The sequence below is a fragment of the Condylura cristata genome, unplaced genomic scaffold (assembly GCF_000260355.1).
Source record: "Condylura cristata isolate star-nosed mole 26May11 unplaced genomic scaffold, ConCri1.0 scaffold00004, whole genome shotgun sequence".
Classification (NCBI taxonomy): Eukaryota; Metazoa; Chordata; class Mammalia; order Eulipotyphla; family Talpidae; genus Condylura; species Condylura cristata.
This window is the reverse complement of record NW_004567105.1, coordinates 26,404,143-26,424,024: the sequence shown is the minus strand read 5'-3', so window position 1 is coordinate 26,424,024 and position 19,882 is coordinate 26,404,143. Positions and strand designations below refer to the sequence as shown.

Genomic DNA, 19,882 nt, shown 5'->3' with positions numbered 1-19,882 from the left:
TGAGGGGAGCAGCGGGCGGGTCAGGAGAGGTCTGCCACGCGATGTAGTCACCTCCGGGCAGGCGGGAATCAAACTCAAGCGGAAGCGGCTTTAGATTCTCAGTGCTGTGCTTTAACCCGCTGCACCACCAGGGAGGGCCATATATAGCCATTTTTATGAACCATTGAATTAAAAGTTTGGGAAGCAATATGGGTAATTCTCAGAAATGTTCTAATGCCAAAAAAATAGAAAAGACTACATTTTATACCATCAATATCCTCTATTAATATTAAATTTATTAATATTAAAGACTATTGTACAAATTATAATTGCTGTTGTTTCTTGAGTACAAGTTCTGACTATGTGTCATATATTTGTACTAAGGTAAGTGCTTAGATGTATACTTTCATTGAATCCTCCAAATAATGATATTTACGAGCTGGTTTTCATCTCATTTTTTAAAATTGAAAGAGTCAGATAAGATCATCTCTGTTTACTTCAGAGTTACGGAAATTCTTTTAAATGTTTTCTGTCAACTCTAAAATATGACAGCAAGCTTCCTCTACACACAATTTTTCAATATCTTTATCGACAGCTTTACCTAGAGGCTCAGAATTTGACTGAGCCTTTGACATTTCTATTTCTCTCTTTCTTTCTTTTTTTTTAAGATTTATTTATTTATTCATACAGAACAGGGGTACAGACCAGAGATGTGGAGGGTCAGAGGATTCATCAGAGACAGAGTGGGGTGTAGAACAGACAGATTGATGAAGTACACTGCTGAGGGGAGCAGAGGGCTGGTCAGGAGAGGTCTGCCACGCCATGTGGATCTCCTCCAGGGCAGGCGGGGATCGAACTCATGCGGAAGTGGCTTAAGCTTCTGTGTGCAGTGCTTTAACCCGCTGCGCCACCAGGGAGGTCCCAACATTTCTATTTCTTAATAGCATGTCTGCTATCAGCAAGCTTTAGTTCTCTACTGTCATCACCACTATCTGTCTTCCAGTATGCAAGTTTTTTCTTCCTTGCCTTCAATAAGAACAAACAACTAGATTTTTGGTCCAAATACTATTAGAGCTTAACCTAGTGTTCTGTGTTATTTTAGTAATTTATCTTATAAAAATGCATTTAGGAACTATTTTGTGCCAGTCTGGAATGAAGTACAGGAGTGGGGTTGAGGGGGTGAGAATAGGTGTAAGGGGGAAAAGCAGAAGACTTGTTGCTTCCATTGGTGGTGAATATGATGAGCTTCAGAGAGAAACTGAAGTAAGACTAGAAATTTAAGTTGACTTGGCAGGTAGATGCACTAAATTTGATTATCAATAATATTTTAAATTACTAAGTAATGTTTGAAATGTGAATTTTTAGGCATAAAAACATTTTCCTTGCTCCAGTTCATTCACTCCCTCAATAATTGTAGATTTCTTAAGTACTCTTCTAGATGTTAAGCAGAAAGGAATGGATAAAGAAGAAAAGATTCTTTATGGAGCTTATATTACAGTCTGCTGGTCAGATATGTAATTCTGCCTATCTCTCAACATATAAATATATATATATATACATATATATGCATACATTTATATATGTATACATTTAGTGTATTTTATAATATATTTCATATCAGATATTTTTATTATATTTGCATGTAATAATGGGGTGATTCATTTGGTTATAAATCTCATTTTAAATTATTGAGTTTTGAAATTTGAATTTTTAGGCATAAAAGCATTGTCTTTGCTCTAATTCATTCATTCCCTCAGTAATTGTAGTCAGTTCTGAGTTCACTTAGTTGATTTACCAGCATCTTTGAATAGAGCTTTCACCCACAGCATAAATAAATATACTTCATATAGTTTCCTCTACCTCACACTCCCCTGATTTTCCTTGCATTTCCCCGGTTGCTGTTACTTAATATTCCCTGTTGGTGCCTCCTCTACTTTCCAGGGGTAGTCTCTCAAGTCTCATTGTTCTCTCTTTTATATTTGCATGTGCTTGGTGACTTAATCTAGTCTCACAACTTTTATTACCATCTGTGTATGATAACTTACAGATTGAAATCTCCATTGCTTAACTTTTCAATTGAACTTCAGATTGTGTGTCCAAATGCCCACTCAAAATCTCCATTGGGATGTCTAATAGACCAGAACTTTTCAATTTTTTATTTATTTATTTATTTATTTATTTATTTATTTATTTATTTATTTATTTATTTATTTATTTATTTATTTATTTATTTATAAATCTTATAGTGAATGGAGACTTCATCTTGTGATTGAGGCCAAAACGATTGGAGTCATTCTTGACTTGACTCTTCCTATTTAATGCCCTAAACACCTACTAGGTTCCTTCAAACTATAGCCCGAATCTGATCATTTTTCCTTACCTTCACTGTCACTTCCTTTCTCTGAACCACCCTCTTTCTTTCACTTTCATTCTTATCCTTACCCATATAACAGGCTGTCATGTATCTACCCTCAGATAGTCACAGCATGTTCTCAAAAAAAGAAAGAAAAACAGCGTACCAATCTTTTTTTTTTTTTTTAAGATTTATTTATTTGTGAATACAGAGCTGGGGTATAGGCCAGAGATGCAGGGGTGGTGAGAGGATTCACCAGAGACAGAGTAGGGAGCAGAACAGGCAGATCCCGGGGTGGGGATCGAACTCAGAGTTCTCAGTGTTCTGCTTTAATCCTCTGTGCCACAAGAGAGGGCCTATCAATTCTTTTATTTTTATGTTTAATTGAAAGAAAACATAAGAGTATAAAGAACCCTAATAGAAACTGAGGTAAAACAGAGAAAGTGCCTACACCTGGGTAAAAAGAATACTTCCAGCAAGTGGTACCCATTGTGTTCCTTTCTAGATGTTACCTGTCCAAAGTTCATCACTATTCTATTGTGTTTTATTGTCTAGTTTTGCTGATCTAAATTTCGTATGATTTGGGCATTGCATCTATTTGCTCATTTATTGCCTTATTTTGCTCATTTTTATGTGAGACTCTGTCTAAAAGTCATTGGTTTAATGTGTAGCGAGGAAGGCAGACTGAGATCAAAACAAAATCTGAAAACAGCAGAATAACTGATTATTACTTCTGGGGTTGGGCACAATAGCATATTTTAAATATTGTTAAGAGAATCCAACTTGCAACCTCTTGAATGATACTGTCACTGTTTCTTTTCTCCTTACATTCATTTCTTCCTTAAGTACAAGGAAGACTGAGAGGGCTCTAGTTCTTTTTTCCTCCATTGTTCTTTAGGTATTTACTAAACATTTATTTTATACCAAGTATAATGCTAGGTTGTTGAAGGATTTTTAAAAATTATGGAGTTAATATTGATTTATACTGTTGTTTGCATTATGTAAGTGTAAAACTTTGGAAGTAAGTAGCGAAATATACAAGATCCATCTGGTCATGTATTTAATGTCTTCAACTCTATAATTGTTTCCATAGAATAATTTTAGTAAAACATTTTGAAATCAATATAAAAATCCCTTTTATTTTCTTCATAGCAAATGTACATACCTTGGCGTTGATTATTTTAAGCAAAAAAAAAAAAAAAAAAAAAACCTCACTGGATATTATTACTTAAATTCAATTCTGCACGAAATTACATTTAAAAAGGAATGTAAATAATTGTTCATTTCATGAGGACTTTCTTGAATTTCTTTTTTCTTTTTATTTTCTTTAAGAGACTTTTTGACCTTAATATGAAGCTATGCTAGAGAGGACATTGGCAGAACTCCCTATGTCCTCACGCATAGATTTTGATGAGAATTTAATAAGACAGAAAATAATATCTTGCCAAGTATTAACATTAAATTTATTTACTTTAGAATTATAAGATATATGGAATTAAAAAAAAGGTTGATGACTCATAAAGAACTGGATATTTCTAGTTCCTACTCTTTTTTAAGGAAGTCTTACTGTACAACTCCATGACCAAATTGAGATCAACTTATGAATTAACTTAACTCAATAATTTGGCATTTCTCACTTTATATGGTCAAGTTGGTTATCATCTTGAAACTAACGAGTTAAATGACATGTCATCATTCCTTTAAATTACAAAGGCAGTACTATAATTAATCAGAGGATTAGCCAACTATAGAAATATAAATATAACTTTTGAATGAAGACTTGCTGTGGTTTAGGATGAAAATATACTTTATTTGTTACTTGTTTCAACCCTTTCACCATCTCTGGGCATTTGTAGTGGTTATTACTCATTGAATCTCAATTACCCACATCCTAGCATTCTACAATTCATACAAACAAGAGTTTCCTCCTTCTTGGATACTTTGTTGATACTTACTTAAAAGCACAAGATTCATTTTTGTGGTAAGTAGGTGGGTTGTTAATCTGTAAGAATGCCATTCTAGATCAGGCCTTTATGGATTGTTTGTTAAGTATGAAAATGAACAATGAAAGCTTTATGTTCATTCTGCCATTACCCAAAATAATTCTAGTTAAATACTGGTAAAGTTCTCTTGTATGAAATGAATGTAAAGTATTCATTCCTTCTTTATTGTTTTCTCTAGTTTCATTCTAGCTCATTTATTTATTTAAAAAGAACCCTCTAAGTTGCCTTTTCATTGCTTTTCATGTTACAGATTGAAAATGTTGATGTCTGCCTTAGTTTTCTAGCAGCCAGAGGAGTAAATGTTCAAGGTCTATCTGCTGAAGGTAAGAAAAAGCACCGTTGTCACAATGGCAAATGTATTTGTAAAAGATTTTTCATAATGTAAGAACTGTAAAGTGACAATATATCGCTTCTAAATGCAATAAAGGAGATTAGTAGAATTTCCAGAATGAGAGAAACATAAATGTGTTTTTTTTAATTATTCTAATATGTTCTATATTTTGTATTATGACCAAATATATAGGAGGGGGAGGATTAACAAAGGTCTTTATGTTATTACTAGCACATAGAAATTTTAAAATATCAAGTAGGTACATGGATGGGCAGATAATGCTGGATAATAACAATAAAGCAAAATAAATAAAAGTAAAACAGTATGATGAATGTTTAAATATTATTTTGCCACCAACATTTCTATAACACAATAAAGTTGGTAGTGATTGTCATAAATAAGTCATTGGAGGTCTTAAGTAATTAAATCTGATAGCATTAATAAGTTATATGTAAAGGCTTTAAGAACTTTAAATATTTTAAAGGTTATCACTAAAATCAAAATATAGAAAAATAGGAAAAGACTGAACTAATTTTGTTTTTGTGAACCACTTTTGTTTCTATGTATAAAAGTGGTTAGTGTATGAAAACTTGCAATAATCAAATATTCTTAAATCTAAATGGTATTTCCATTTCCAACTCTTCTCTATCTGTCATTCTATTGGTCCATCATTCCTTTTGTCCTCCTGCCTATTTTTTATTCTAAATAAAAATAGTCAGATTCATAAAGGCATGGTAATTTTTTGAACAACTTGAATTTTTAATAGTACACTATTAATATAGTGTATGTGTGTGTGTGTGTATGTGTATCATTGAGAAATTTGAATGTACATATTTTAGTAAACCATTTCCTAATTTTGCAAGTATTAATAACAAAAATCTGTTGCTTAGGTTATAAAGTAGCAAGTCCTCTGGAACCTGCATCACATTAACCATTTTAAATTAGAATAGTTATAATATTCAACAATTATGCAACATACCATTGAACACTTTGATGATTTAGGATTGTTGTTTCTGCTACAGTGAATGTGTTTGAAAGGTTTTTGCCACAGATATTAGAAATATTGCACAATGTTAAGTTCTTAAATTTTGCTAGCCATGAAATAAGAGGAACTATGCAGCTTCTGACATATATTGGGCATTTGGTAAAATTATTTACATTTCTCTTTTTTTCTGTATTTAAATTTACTTTTCTTTTAAATTTATTTTTTCTGTACATTGTTTTACTATTGAATATAATAAAATATTTTATGTTCAGTGGCCACAGAACAGTTTCCAACTTTACTGGTGGTTCTATTATTTGGAATAAAATTTGGTAAGATTCCCAAGGATATCATTTCAACTCCTAAATGATTAAAAGCAGACTAGAACACTATTTTTTGTTCATTTCTTGTCTCTTAATTCTCATGTTACATCCTTTATTAATATAAACCTGTTGATGGTGTCCACCCTGTAAAACTTACGAGTGTCCCCAATATTTTTCCAAATTAATAAAACATATGTAATAATTAAAAAAGAAATTCAAGGGAAAATGCATAAAATAACATTTTGGGTTACAGGGAAAAAATTATTATTTTCTCAGAGTAGCCTGCATTGGTCAAATCATTCTTTTATGTTATGGCAACTGTGAGGAAGGATTAGGGAAATAAATGTAAAGAACAACTTATTGCCTCATTTGAATGAATAATTCCACTATATAACTATATAATTTGGGTGGCACTACCAACTATAAGAGACAGCAAGAAATCAAAAAAGCTTATTAATGTCCCTTAAGTTCAAAAGGAGATATAAAATCTTATCCTTCTAAAAGAATGACCCTTCTTTAAAATAGCAGTGGTTATTAAAATATTATGATAATTATATACACATATTTTGCTTCTTTAACTAAGTTATTTCTTTTTCCTACTTTTAGAATTATAACTACCAGAGCAAAGAACTAGGCTCATGTTATAGAATACTTAGCCCATTCATTATTTTATTTAATATTATAGGATGTTGTATAAAGTTAGATGATTTTAGATATTAGGTAATACTAGTTAGATTTTAGATATCATTAGATAATAAATTGTTGGATGAGTGATGTTATAAATTGCACCTACATCCTCTCTATAATGCAGGGCATTTGAGTGGCTTTTCTCCAGTACATGATTTTTACAATATTGGTAACAGCTGTGTGTATTTTTGTGGGAGCCAAAGCGCTAAATCAAGTAGTTGGGATAAGACAGAGAGCATCTCCAAAGAGCAAAACTTGACTAACCTTTGTTCTCTGCATCCTCCGTCCCTTCAAATCTCCATGAAATTCCAAGTTACTTCAGAGTATCAGCATAATGCAGAAACTCAGATTTGCTCAAAACTACCATTGAGAGACTCAAGTTTCATTTCTATCTTCATAGATTTATTCTAAGCGAATTGCATCTAAAATTTCATGTCTAAAGAAAAATTCACTTTATATGATACTGCTTTTATTTTTTTCCATTTGATACAGAAATAAGAAATGGAAACTTAAAAGCCATTCTAGGGCTGTTTTTCAGTTTATCTCGCTACAAACAGCAGCAGCACCACCAGCAGCAGTATTACCAGTCCTTGGTGGAACTTCAGCAGCGAGTCACCCACACCTCCCCTCAGGTGGAAGCCAGCCAGGCAAAAACCCAACAAGATATGCAGTCCAGGTAAGGAAGGAAACAAGGATATGTTTGTTATTTATTTTTGTGGACACAGCATTTCTTAAAACATTGTTTGTGAGATTGAAAAAACATTCATGCAGTTCTATCAATGTGATGAGGTTATTCAGCTAGTTTTATGAAAGATCAGACCACATCACTGTTGTTTGAATGAACCACATTTATCACCTTACAGGTGAAATATCTTTGTGTGTTTTTGAAACATGGTTGTTGCTTGTTTCAATGTGTGTGAAATGTCTTTTCTATAAGTGACATGACGTGGTCACTTCCTTTTGTAAAGCACTTTTATATTTAGAATGTATTGTGGAGTCCTAGTCTCCAATGGAGTAGTGATCTTTTGGATGCTTTTGATTGCAAAGAAGCAAGTCTATCAAAAATTTCAGGATTTTTGAGTATAGAATATGTGGTTTTGTCAACATATTGTTTTTAATGGTGAACTTGTCTGTATGTGCACATGTATTTATATGCACACGGATGTGTTTGTCTGCCTTGAGTCTATTTATAAGTGTATCCATAGTCTGGGGTGCTGACAGGCCATGGCAACTTCCTTTTTCCACTTCTGCTTTTTCTCCATTTGAGATTCTTTCAGTCAAGTTTCAACCAGAAATGCAGAACCAGTCATATATTTATTGAAATTTATTATGAAGAATCGGTTGTTAGGATTGTGAGGACTGCCTCTGAAAGTTTGAAAAGCTGAGACTGGTGCATTTTCTATGGAGATGCAAGAATCACCAACTGAAGCTCTCTTGGGATGGGCCAAAACTGATTTACACAAGTGCAGTTTATTCTCTCAGAAATCCTCATTTTTACCTTTTAACACCTATTAACAGGTTGAATCAGCTCTCCAACAGATTATGTAGGATCATTTTCCTCACTGAAAGTTAACTACTATGGATTTGAACACAATCTTACAAATTTTCAAAGCAGCACCTCGTTTAGTGTTTCATTAACTAGCTAAGACTGCAGCCTAGTCAAATTAGCACATGAAAAAAACGATCACAAGATGAAAGTAATATTTTCATATAAAATGTTACATTTGTTCCTGCCTGGACCAGGGTATCAAGTAGTTACCACTTGCATAAATAGCTGTGACTTTCATAAGGAAGGAAGATGTTCAATGTGAAGTGTCTTTCAACATGAAATTAGTCACAGTTATTTTCGATGGAGATGAGAGAAATGCTGTTTCTTGTTTGGAAAACAAGGTACAGATGAATTCTCTCCTTTTTAATCTCAGAAAGTTCATTTCCATCAGTAAATATGTGTCAGACATTCAGGATATTTCTGCTCCTCTTTTTTTCATATGGTGATTCTTTCAAGTAGAGTTTTAGTCCACACGGAAAACTAACAGTTCAGTTCAGAAACCACAGTTCTAGATACAATGCCTGGCATACGAACCAACCAACAAGCGCAAACTCTCTCTTATGAAAATATAACTTTGCTGAGACTACCTGGTAATGCATTAGAGTGAAATAAATTTATTTTTGTAATTTTTTTATTTATGCTAACAGAACTGGGGTACAGGCTGGAGGTGTGGTGGATAAGAGGACTCACCAGAGATAGAAAGGGAAACAGAACATGCAGATTGACAAAGTACACTGCTGAGGGTAGCAGCAGGCAAGGCAGGAGAGGTCTGCCACGCCATGTGGGTCAGTTCCCTGGCTGGGGACCGAACTCTTGATGCAGTGGCTTCTGAGAGCTTCATAATGCAGTGCTTTCCCTGTTGTGCCACCTGGGAGAGCCTAGAGTGAAATAAATTTATAAGACAAAAAATTTACTTTTTTTATGGGTGACCTAGTTATACATGATGTATTTGGATAAAGGAATATGTGAAACATGATGATTTTTTTTTGCTAAAAGCTTAAAATGGTAGATTATTTTCTTTAATATAAACATATTATCTTAATTAAGTTCAGTCCAGGCTAGCAAATGGCATTTCATCTTACTATTGAATATCGGAGAATTTTACCAATTTACAAGTGGAAATTATTGAATCATATGAACAATTAATTTTCTATTTTATAGAATAAAGCATGTAAAGAAAGAAAGCTAATGTGCAAGTGAAGTAGTAACAAATTACATAGATGACAGAAGTGCTAAACACAGTAATGATACCAAATCTCACTGCACTAATAGAAAAGCTATTTTGGGAATTTGGGGGAATTATGACCTCCACAGATGATTGTTTGCCCTTCTGCTTTTCATTATTGAGGAGAAAGTCAAGAATGCATCCACTTGCAGTTTGGATGAACTTTCTCCTATACAACTGACAAGTCAAGTTGCAAAATCTCTAGGCACATGGTCTTTGAATGACGGTCTCTTCCCTTTGCAGACCCTTCCCAAGCTTCTTGTGACCTCTGCCACACACATTGCTTTTGGAACTGTCTCCCTATTGAGGACATTTGCCTTCCTCAGTTCCAGGAAACATCATCTCCTTCTGGGAGATTCGCTCTGAAACTGGGACGGGTTACAGCTTCTCAGCCTGGGGTTATAAATCTTGAAAAGTATAGAAGGAAGTTTAATTTAAGATGACAGGAAGGCTCTGGTAATTTAAGCCCTGGTGAACCTGGCTCCAATTAGTTGCTTAACTTAGCTCTGTGTTGTGGCCTATAGTGTGTTCTTCAAAAAAGTCAGTGAATCAATTAAACTTTAAACAAAACACAAAGGACATTCATGAATCTTTTTTAAAAAACAGAATTTTTTTATCATTTGTAAAGAGAAATAATTGTAAGTAAAAAAAAATAGTTGCTAGTGACTGAGGAATTTATTCTTAAAATTGTGTAATTTTAAATGAGTGTGTAAATGCATACAGGCATGCTTGTGTGTGCACACAATACAGTTTGCATATGTTTTATGCTTTGTCCATTGTTTTAAAAGCTGTACAATAGCTACTACTTTGGTTGTGATAGATGAAGCAGCCTCTATAATTTTTGGGGTTATTTTTATGTCAGGCAAACCTGGATTTGGATTCTGCCTACCAGTTTCCAGCGGTGTGGCATTCACTTTGCAACTTAACTCTGCTGAAATACCACAATTTTTACCTCAGCTGTTGGAATGGGGATAGCTTTCATAAGGGTGTTAAGACTAGATAAAATACTGTATGTATACAGTGACTCCCTAGTGTAACATTTAGCATATAATAGACTTTCCAGCCAAGCACTTCCACCTTCCTTTTTTCGCCTTTACGAACATGGCACATGTAGAATAAACATACTGACTCACATTGGAAACCCCAAGTCAATCTGATAAATGTTCCCTCCTGTCTCAGTTTCTTTGATAAAATTGTTCCATTTCACTTCTAAATTTTATTTAACATGTAAAGGCTATTTGATATATTAATATCCAGTGATTAAAATAACAGCTTAAATCTTCCCACATTTAGTCATCTGTCTATACAGAAGTAACTCGTTTAATTATTTTAGGTAGTTACTTTAGTAATGGCTTCCATAAAACTAGTTAAATTATTCCTGCAACTAGTTTTTGTTCATTAATTTAGTTATCTTTTGATTTGTTTACTCTTCCATTCCCAATTCACATTTTAAAAAAATATTTATTAAGCACTTTGTAAAGTCCAGGCACTTTTTTAATGCCTGATGTACAAAATCGATTAAAAAATCCTTGTGCTCTAGCTTACATGCTAATGATGGGAGGAAAAAGAAAATGTTTATGTATGTATGTATATATCTATATCTATGTAGATATAAATATATATACACACACATATATCTGTGTGTGTGTGTGATTGGAAGGATGGACGTTGGAAAAATAAACCAGAAAAAAAAATACATAATGACCATATTTGCATAATTCTAATTGTTTCTAAGAGAACTAGTCAGTGGATGACATTGAACAAAGGAGACAGAACTAGATTTTCTACTATCTTATAGCAAAATGTTTCAGGCGCTTGTTCAGAAGAGCAAGAGCTAAATGCTTAAATTGAAATAAAACAAATAGGCTCATTTGACCTATAAAACTATTTGGTTTATTTCAAGAAAAGAAAATATCCCTATTGGGTTGAATCAGAAAAAAAAAAAAAGGCAGATAAAGATTAGAATATATTTCAGAGAGAGTGCAAGTTGATGTTAGTATAATCTTGTTTCTTGTTGCTAGTATAAGCACTTTGGATTTTATTGGGAAAGATGGGGAAGTTGTTACTATATGCCATAAGGAGGAACATAAACAGTTATAAAAATCAAGAGGTCTTGGACCCTCCCTGGTGGCACAGCGGGTTAAAGCGCAGCACTCATAAGCTAAAGCCACTTCTGCATGAGTTTGAATCCCGCCTGCCCCGGAGGTGACCACATGGCGTGGCAGACCTCTCCTGACCACCCGCTGAGCAGTGTACTTCATCAATGTGCCTATTCTGCTCCCCACTCTGTCTCTGGTGACTCCTCTCACTTCCCCTGCACCTCTGCCCTGTACCCCAGTTCTGCATGAATAAATAAATAAATCTTTTAAAAAATAATAAAAAGAAATCAAGAGGTCTTATTTTCACTGAGCATAACCCCTTTCAGCTCCATTGGTATTGCTGCAGAGGGAATGAGTTTATCCTTTTTGATTGCTGAGGAATATTCCATTGTGTAAATAAGCTAGAAAGAAAAAAATATCAGATGGTCTCACTTATAGGAGGAATGTAGAGAATCCAAAAAAAAAGGAATCAGGAGAATAAAAAATAACTATCATAAGTAAAAATCAAAATAGGCAACTTTATATCGGAGACATTCTGTAGAGGAAGAGGAGGGAGAGGGACCAGGACAAGGGGACAAGGATGGGAAGAGCACAAGGGACTATGATGATGGTGTCCAGGGGAATTGGTGGTGGGAATTTCATAGGGAAAACATACATAGTATGTATATAAATATATACATAATATATATATATATAATATATAATATATATATATATATAAGAAATCAAGAGGTCATGATGGAATATTGTGCATAGATTCTAGTGGAAAAATGTGAAAGCATGGAGTCTTGAAGGAAAATCTTGAACTATAATGGTGAAAATGAAAAGAGGAATATTAATTTCAAATATATTTTGAAAATATATCAGTAGAATTAGTTGACAGTTTTGCAACTAATTATAAACCAAGAAGAGACGCTAACATTGTTAGTTTTGTCTGTGGAAACATGGCAGGAATGGATAGGAATTTGGCAAGGCAGATTTGGTAGGGAAATGATCAGACTTTCACTTGTCAACTTTGAGATGTATATATACTAGGTATATATAACTGGAATTACAGTACTGGATTTATGAGATATTATAGGTTTCATTTAAAAATTCTAGAGATAGATGAATATAGAAAAAAGCATTTACAAATTATAAAGAGTTATGAGACTAGACATGATAAAAATCCATAAAATCTGTGTATAGATGAAAACTGAAGATTGGGTTGAGAAACCCACCAAAGTTTAGAAATAAGGGTGATAGCAAGATCTGGTAAAGGAGACAGACACGAAACAGTCTATGAAGTGGGTCAAAAAGCAAACAAACAAAAAAAAACAGAACTTCTTTTCCTGGAAAGTAAATAAAGAGTTCCAAAGGAGAAAAGAGAGATCAATAGTAATTTCTATGTAGACCCTACCATGGGCCACTTAGTACCTAAGTAGTTTACATGCACTTTCCTTCTCTCGTCCTAACAGCAATCCTGTGACAAATGTACTATTAATTAATCCTAGTTTTCAGGCAAGACTCCGAAAATGGAAATGTCAGTGAGTTTGATGACTAGTCTTCAAACTGAATTCAGACAGAATGTCTAGGATTTGAAACTCTAATCATTATCTATCTGAAGAACCTCAGCTGCAACAAATAATGCACTTCAATAGGAAGAGTGTGGATCTGACCCATGAATTTTGTCTGGAAAAGTGACAGGCACTATTTCAGTGGAATAGTTGATGTGAAATCTTGATTGAAATCTTTTAAATAGAATATGGGAAGGAGAAGCTAGAAATAATACTTAGAGGCTCGTCTTGCCAGGTGCTGCTAACATACAGCAGCTACACTCTATTTTATTGTTAACTTTGTATTTATAACTTTATGTATTTAAATGACATTTTTCTTTCTCAATCGGGTATAGGACAGCATTCTACACCAACATTTGTGTTTAGAACTCCCTTGTCCAGTAACAGTATCCTAACTCTGTATGTATATGTGTGTTCGTACATATTGCTGCTATTTCTTTTTGTTCATTAAGATAACGTTAATTTACATAATTGTTAGTGGGATCTTCCCCTATTTTAATTTTTTTATCAAAGCTTATTAAGATTTGCAGTCTATCTTTTTATACATTGATAGTTCCAAAACTTTATTATAGGGTTTTTCTGAATGTTTTAAAATCATTGGAATATTTATGTAATGACATAAATCAAGATCATAAAAGGAAGAATCAGGCATGTACTCTGATCCTTTCCTATTTAAACCTTCCATGAATGGTCTAGTGAAAGTTTGGATTTGTTTATCTGTAAACATAAACTTGTAGATGACTTTAAGGATGGCTTAGGGCTCATTTAATAATGCTTTAAAGGGACCAGATCAGGTAAACTAAGGGGCCACCCTATGCATTATTTCTTTTTCTGGATGTGTCCAGTTATAGTAAAAGTGCCTCTTGTTTATTTATTAAACAGTATTGTAAAAGTCATAAATTATGTTATGAATTTAGAAGTGTTAAAAAAATCCAGATGTTTTGGCCCTCCCCCGTGGCACAGCGGGTTAAAGCACAGCACTGAGAATCTAAAGCCGCTTCCGCATGAGTTCGATTCTTGCCTGCCCCGGAGGAGACCACATGGCGTGGCAGACCTCTCCTGACCCGCCCGCTGCTTCCCTCAGCAGTGTACTTCCTCTATCTGCCTGTTCTGTTCCCCGCTCTGTCTCTGGTGAAGCCTCTCACCGCCCCTGAGCCTCTGGTCTGTACCCCAGTTATGTATGCACAAATAAATAAATCTTTAAAAAAAAAATCCAGATGTTTTACTTCTAATCTCAGTAATCTTTGCCAAAGTTTGTTTATATTTCCCCCTTACCAAACTAGTTTTATCTATTGGTTTTCAGCATCAATATTTTAAAGGTAGTTTCATTAAAATACATTTTTTAGAATGAAGCACTGACTATCTTGCACTATATTTTATTTCATAATAAAAACTACAAGTGTAAAAAAAAGCAGCATAATGTTGAACTACAAATGAGGACAACACTGTAGAAAATCTAATTTATGGTAACAGTGTGAGAGATATGAGCCTGCATTCCTGATTCTCCCTTACCTTGAGTTCTACATTCCTACAGCAGTAAGAGACTTTGATGCTGTTCTATCTCATGTAGCCAGCACCCTCTTTACTTACTGTTTTGGGATCCTACCAAAGCAGACCATGCTGATGGTCTTATTAACTGTCAGTAGAGATTTAAGCTAAGGCAGAGGTTATAATATATTTACACACTAGATTTCACTAATGGGATAAGATATCATACTAACCTGTCTCCTGTACAATCAAGATGGTATTTCAGACACCCAACTACTAAAAAGAAGCAGATGTAGATAAAACTTTAGATTTGAGTCACTTAACAAATTAAGCAACAACTGTTTTCAGTGACGTCTCAGCAAAATTTAAGTATACAAAATATTTTTATCACATACTTTGATGTGATGCAGTTGTTGGATAATATCTGAAGTATTTTTTTAAGGGAAATATGTGGTTTTGCAGTACAAAAAGATATTGTTTGCAGAACTGGCTAACTACCTCAATCTTTTTTAGAATTATTAGCTTGTCAGTTTTCATTTTATAAGAATACACAAGGTTCCTACAGAGGAAAAAGGAAGAATTTATTTAAAGAATTTATGAAATCTTAATTTTGGAACACAGCAATGCCATCAACACTAAACCTTAGTTCTGACTATGTAGTTCATCTTTACCCTTATACGTCATAGGGTAGATACGGAAATATTTTTCAATCTTGCAAATTTTTGTGGGTGTGCTTTACTTACTGCTACGTTTCTTACTTTGCCTGAAACTCCTTAAAGATTTGCCATATGTGTAATTATAATATATCTTGGGTGATTTATAGCTAATATTGGCTCAAGCTATCTTTAGTGACTTTATTTTTTAAAGATTTTATTATTTTTGCATAGAATAACTGGGGTATAAGCCAGAGGATGTGGGGGTGGATTTAGAGGATTCACCAGAGACAGAGTGGGGAGCAGAACAGGCAGAGCTACTGAAATACACTGCTGAGGGAGCAGTAGGCAAGACTGAAGAGGTCTGCTGCACCCTGTGGGTCACTTCCCTGGCCAGGCATAGAACTCAGGCCTCCAAGGTGGCCCCTCGTGTTGGTAGTGCTGTCTTAACCCCTGTGCCACCAGAGGCCCCTATCTTTAGTAAATTTATAAAGAAATAGTTCCACCTTTTAAAAATAATACCATCTTTTAACAGAAAATTAGAAGATAAAAAATTATTCTTCAGAACCTATGACCAATACATTTCTTGCATCATGTTCTGTAATTAAACTCTTTGTATTCCTCCTTACTCTGCTAAAGGATGACCTTGATTTTTGACTAAACATGTCTTTGTTTTGTGAATCTGTAGTATTAAATGTCTGACTGGATACGATTCTATATAGTGTTTTGATGGCTCTAAGTCTGAACGTAAATAGGCAAAGGAGGAAACAAGAGTAATTGTAAATAAATTTTCTAAATTATCTCAATATAAATGAGCAATTACAAAAAACAACATAATATGAAAAATTGCCCTTAAGCTCAACCTTGCTCTAATAAACATAACATAGTTGTATTTATACTATATATACTATATACATATTTACTATGAATATATATACTGTATACATATATGTATATACTATATACATTTATACATGTATATACATATATGTGTCTATATATACACATTTTAAGAGTTACTAGTTTTTAGTTTCATATCCAATTTTGTTTTGCTGAACCAATCACTGTTCATTTGGACATAGTTGATGGATACCATGTGGAATAAATTAAATCTTTTAAGGAAAGATAATACTGTTTCTAATGTTCCTTTATCTATGACTTTAGAGCCTAATATTCTGTTTCATTAATAATTAAAGATTCAGGGTCATCCCTGGTGGTGCAGCAGGTTGGAGTGCAGCACTGTGAATCTAAGCCAAGCTGTGGGTGCTTCGACCCCTGCCCTAGGAGGTGACCCACATGGTGCAGCAGACCTCTCCTTTCTTTCCCACTGCTCCCCTCAGCAGTGTACTTTGTAGATCTGCCTGTTCTGCTCCCCACTCTGTTTCTGTACACCATTTCTGCATGCATAAATAAATAAAATCTTTTTTAAAAATTCAAATGGACCTCCCTGGTGGTACAAGGGATTAAAATATAGTACTATGAAGCTTTCTGCAGCGACTGCAGCAAGAGTTCGATTTCTGACCTGGGAGGTGACCCACATGACACAGCAAACTTTTTCAGTCTTGTCTGCTGTTCTCCTCAGCAGTGTATTTCAGTCAGTCTGTCTGTTCTGCTCCCCGCTCTCACCCCTTACATCTCTGGCCTGTACCCCAGTTCTTGTATGCTTAAGTAAAAAAATCTTTAAAAATAATTCAAATGTATCCCTCCTTGGTGGTGCATCGGGTTAAAGCACAGCACTAAGAAGCTAAAGCCACTTCAGCATGAGTTCGATCCCACCTGGAGGTGATCCTCATTGTGAGGCAGACCTCTCCTGACCCACCCAATGCTCCCCTCAGGAGTGTATTTTGTTGATCTGCCTGTTCTGTTCCCCACTCTTTCTCTGGTGAATCCTCTCACTGCCCCTACACCAATGGCCTGTACCCCATTTCTGTATGCATAAATAAATACATTTAAAAAAAATCAAATGTGACCTTTCCACAAATATTCAGTGCCCAGTATGTATCAAGGATAATCCTAGATGTATGACTGAAATAATATAATGCATTTAGCTTTCAAACTGCCCACAATGTAATAGAGAACCTAGATATTTTAACAGATAGCTAAATAAGATATACTCATGAATCTCACAGAGTACAAGTTACTTGGTGACCACATTAGAGGAAAGACCCGATAGGAAGACACTGATGCTGTGTTACAATGAGGAAACAACCTGCATGATAGAGATGTAAGAATTGTGTTCTTTGTATCGATTGATGTTAAGACACCAAATATAGTGGTATAAAACAATAACCATCCTATATGCTCATGAATTTGTGAGCCTAGGAATCAGAAAGGGTGCCATGGTGATGGCCATGCTCCTTTGTGTCTGGGCCCCATAAGGGAAATGTGGAATGACTGGGTGTTGCAAACTACTGGCAGGCAGAACATTTGTGACTGGAGAATCCACTTCCAAGATGACTCCTTTATCCCCATGCCTGACAGTGTAGCTGGAAGGGAGCACACATGACTTGCCAGCAGGGCAGTCTCAGGAACTGGCTTCTACATGACAAGCCCACCCAGATTCAAGGGGAGGGGGAGTGGACAAAGACCTAGTGAAAGCACATGGGATAATTTATTAGAGCTTTGTGTGTTTAAATTGCCACAGGGTGTGATGAGAGATAACATTAGAGATGTAGGCAGAGGTCAATTTATAGAGGCTCTGAATGCTATGCCTGGGAACTGGGACTTATATTTCTTGAACGCAAAGGAAAATTGCTTTGGGGATCTTTTTGGCAGAGGAAAAATGATGCTATTTATAACGTAGGAGTAGGGCCTTGGTGACAGGGAAAAGAAAAAAATTGTGCTTTGAGAGGGAGTTGGGAGGTACACTGCAGCTATAGTGGCAAGAGAATGAAGAGTTTGTTAATAGATATGAGAGTCTGACTAGGAAAATGGATTTTGTGACTATTTTGTGGAAAGAAGCAAAGAAAATCACCCTATTTCTATTTGTGTTAATGAGTAGGGATGTATTTCAGTAAGGAAACAGTAATGAAATGGTGGAAATCTGAGCATGAGGTTGGGAGGAAAAAGTCTGACATCACACTTCATGAATTGAATAGTTCAGTGGGACTTCTAGATGTTGGTGTCCAGAATGTGCCTCTTGAACCCGGAAGAGTACTCAGGGCCAGGGATAGGAGTTTGGGAACATTGTGATGTCTGGCTGGAATTACAGAAATGAATATATATATATATATATATTACACAAAAGAGGATAAAGCTTGGGGAAGAAAGGAAGGCTCAGCTATGGAGACCACATTTATGGATAAAATGAGCAAACAAGAGAATTCCTTTAACTTGTGTTGGAATAAATTTGCTTCTAGGTAGTCAGCTTTCTACCACTTTCTTCCAGATGAATTGATTTTTGTTGTTGCTGAGAAATGCTTCATTTTCCAAACTTTTATCTTTGTGTTCAAATTAATTGTGGGATTCGGAGTATAAATCTAACATAAAACTGTGGTTGAAATGTTAAATGAATTTTATATGCATATCAAACTATATTTTCATCTGCTCATTGTGTCACAACACAAAACATCACATTAAAATAAAATGCACAGGATTATTTAAATCCTGTGTTTGGTAATGTTCTGATGATCCATGGCTTAAGAATATTGTGTCTGGAAGACTCACACACCCCTGTGCAAGTTGCTTTGGGAACATATGTGGATGTCCTAGAGGGATACTTTCTTATGATTTTTTATAGGATTAGGATGTATAGGGATTTATATTGTTGAGTTCAGGAAACAGAAAGAGTGAGTAGTGTCCAGAGAGTTTGAGGGAGAATCAGTTGTAATTGTATCTGATTTCAAGAAATTATGATCCCACAGTCATTATAAATCAGGAGAGTGCAAGTCAGAGATAAAACCTATAAAACTGTTACAAAAACTGTACAGAGAGGTCTATGCTTGTGATTTTTAGAATAAGAACATATTTACTATCAAAACCTGTAAGTGAGAAGCAAAGGGTATAGACTTATTGTTCTGACTTCATCAGAATATTCATAGAGCCTCTGCTGAGGGCATTTTGAATCCAGGGGCTCTGATATCTACATCACAATGGCACTGGATTTTCTTTTTTAACTATTACAACACTTATTTGAACCCAACGCATTTCTAAGTGAGAGTTAAGGTAGGTGAGCTTAATCATTGTCTTTTAGGGCAATGAGGAAACAGGAAGAGGGTTGATGAACTGGATCTGGTTAGATCTAGATTCTGTTATTAACCAGTAGATGAGATCTTTACTACTAGGATTTCAGTGTAATGTTTCATTCATAGCAAATAGATATTGTAATGTGCCAATTTTTGCATACCTGCCTGTTATTTTTGTATTTCCCCTTCTAAACCTGAAGTCCATTGTAGTTACATTAAATATCTAATCAAACTTCTTGTGAAGGGTTTTGAGTTAGTACCCATAGTTGTAAGGTTTTACTTCTCTGCATTAATCTCTGCATGCTTACACATACTTTTTCAAAATTTAATATTTCTGGCATGGTGCAATTCTATACATTAAGCCAATAAAATAATTTTAATGATTCAGTACTGATTTATTAGTTAATTATTGATTATACCAAGAAATATATATTTATTAGACTAAATGGAACACAAAACTCAAATTTCTT

General features: G+C 34.6%; 1 protein-coding gene across 2 annotated transcripts in view; it reads left to right on the top strand.

Annotated features, from left to right (window-relative positions):
- The window catches only part of NAV3 (neuron navigator 3), a 263,498-nt gene that overhangs the window by 76,155 nt on the left and 167,461 nt on the right, over positions 1 to 19,882 (top strand). For both annotated transcript variants that reach the window (XM_004675863.2, XM_004675862.2), the window contains exons 4-5: positions 4,586 to 4,658; positions 7,151 to 7,334. In XM_004675863.2, coding sequence (XP_004675920.1) covers positions 4,586 to 4,658; positions 7,151 to 7,334 — 257 coding nt within the window. The remainder of the gene's footprint in view (positions 1 to 4,585; positions 4,659 to 7,150; positions 7,335 to 19,882) is intronic.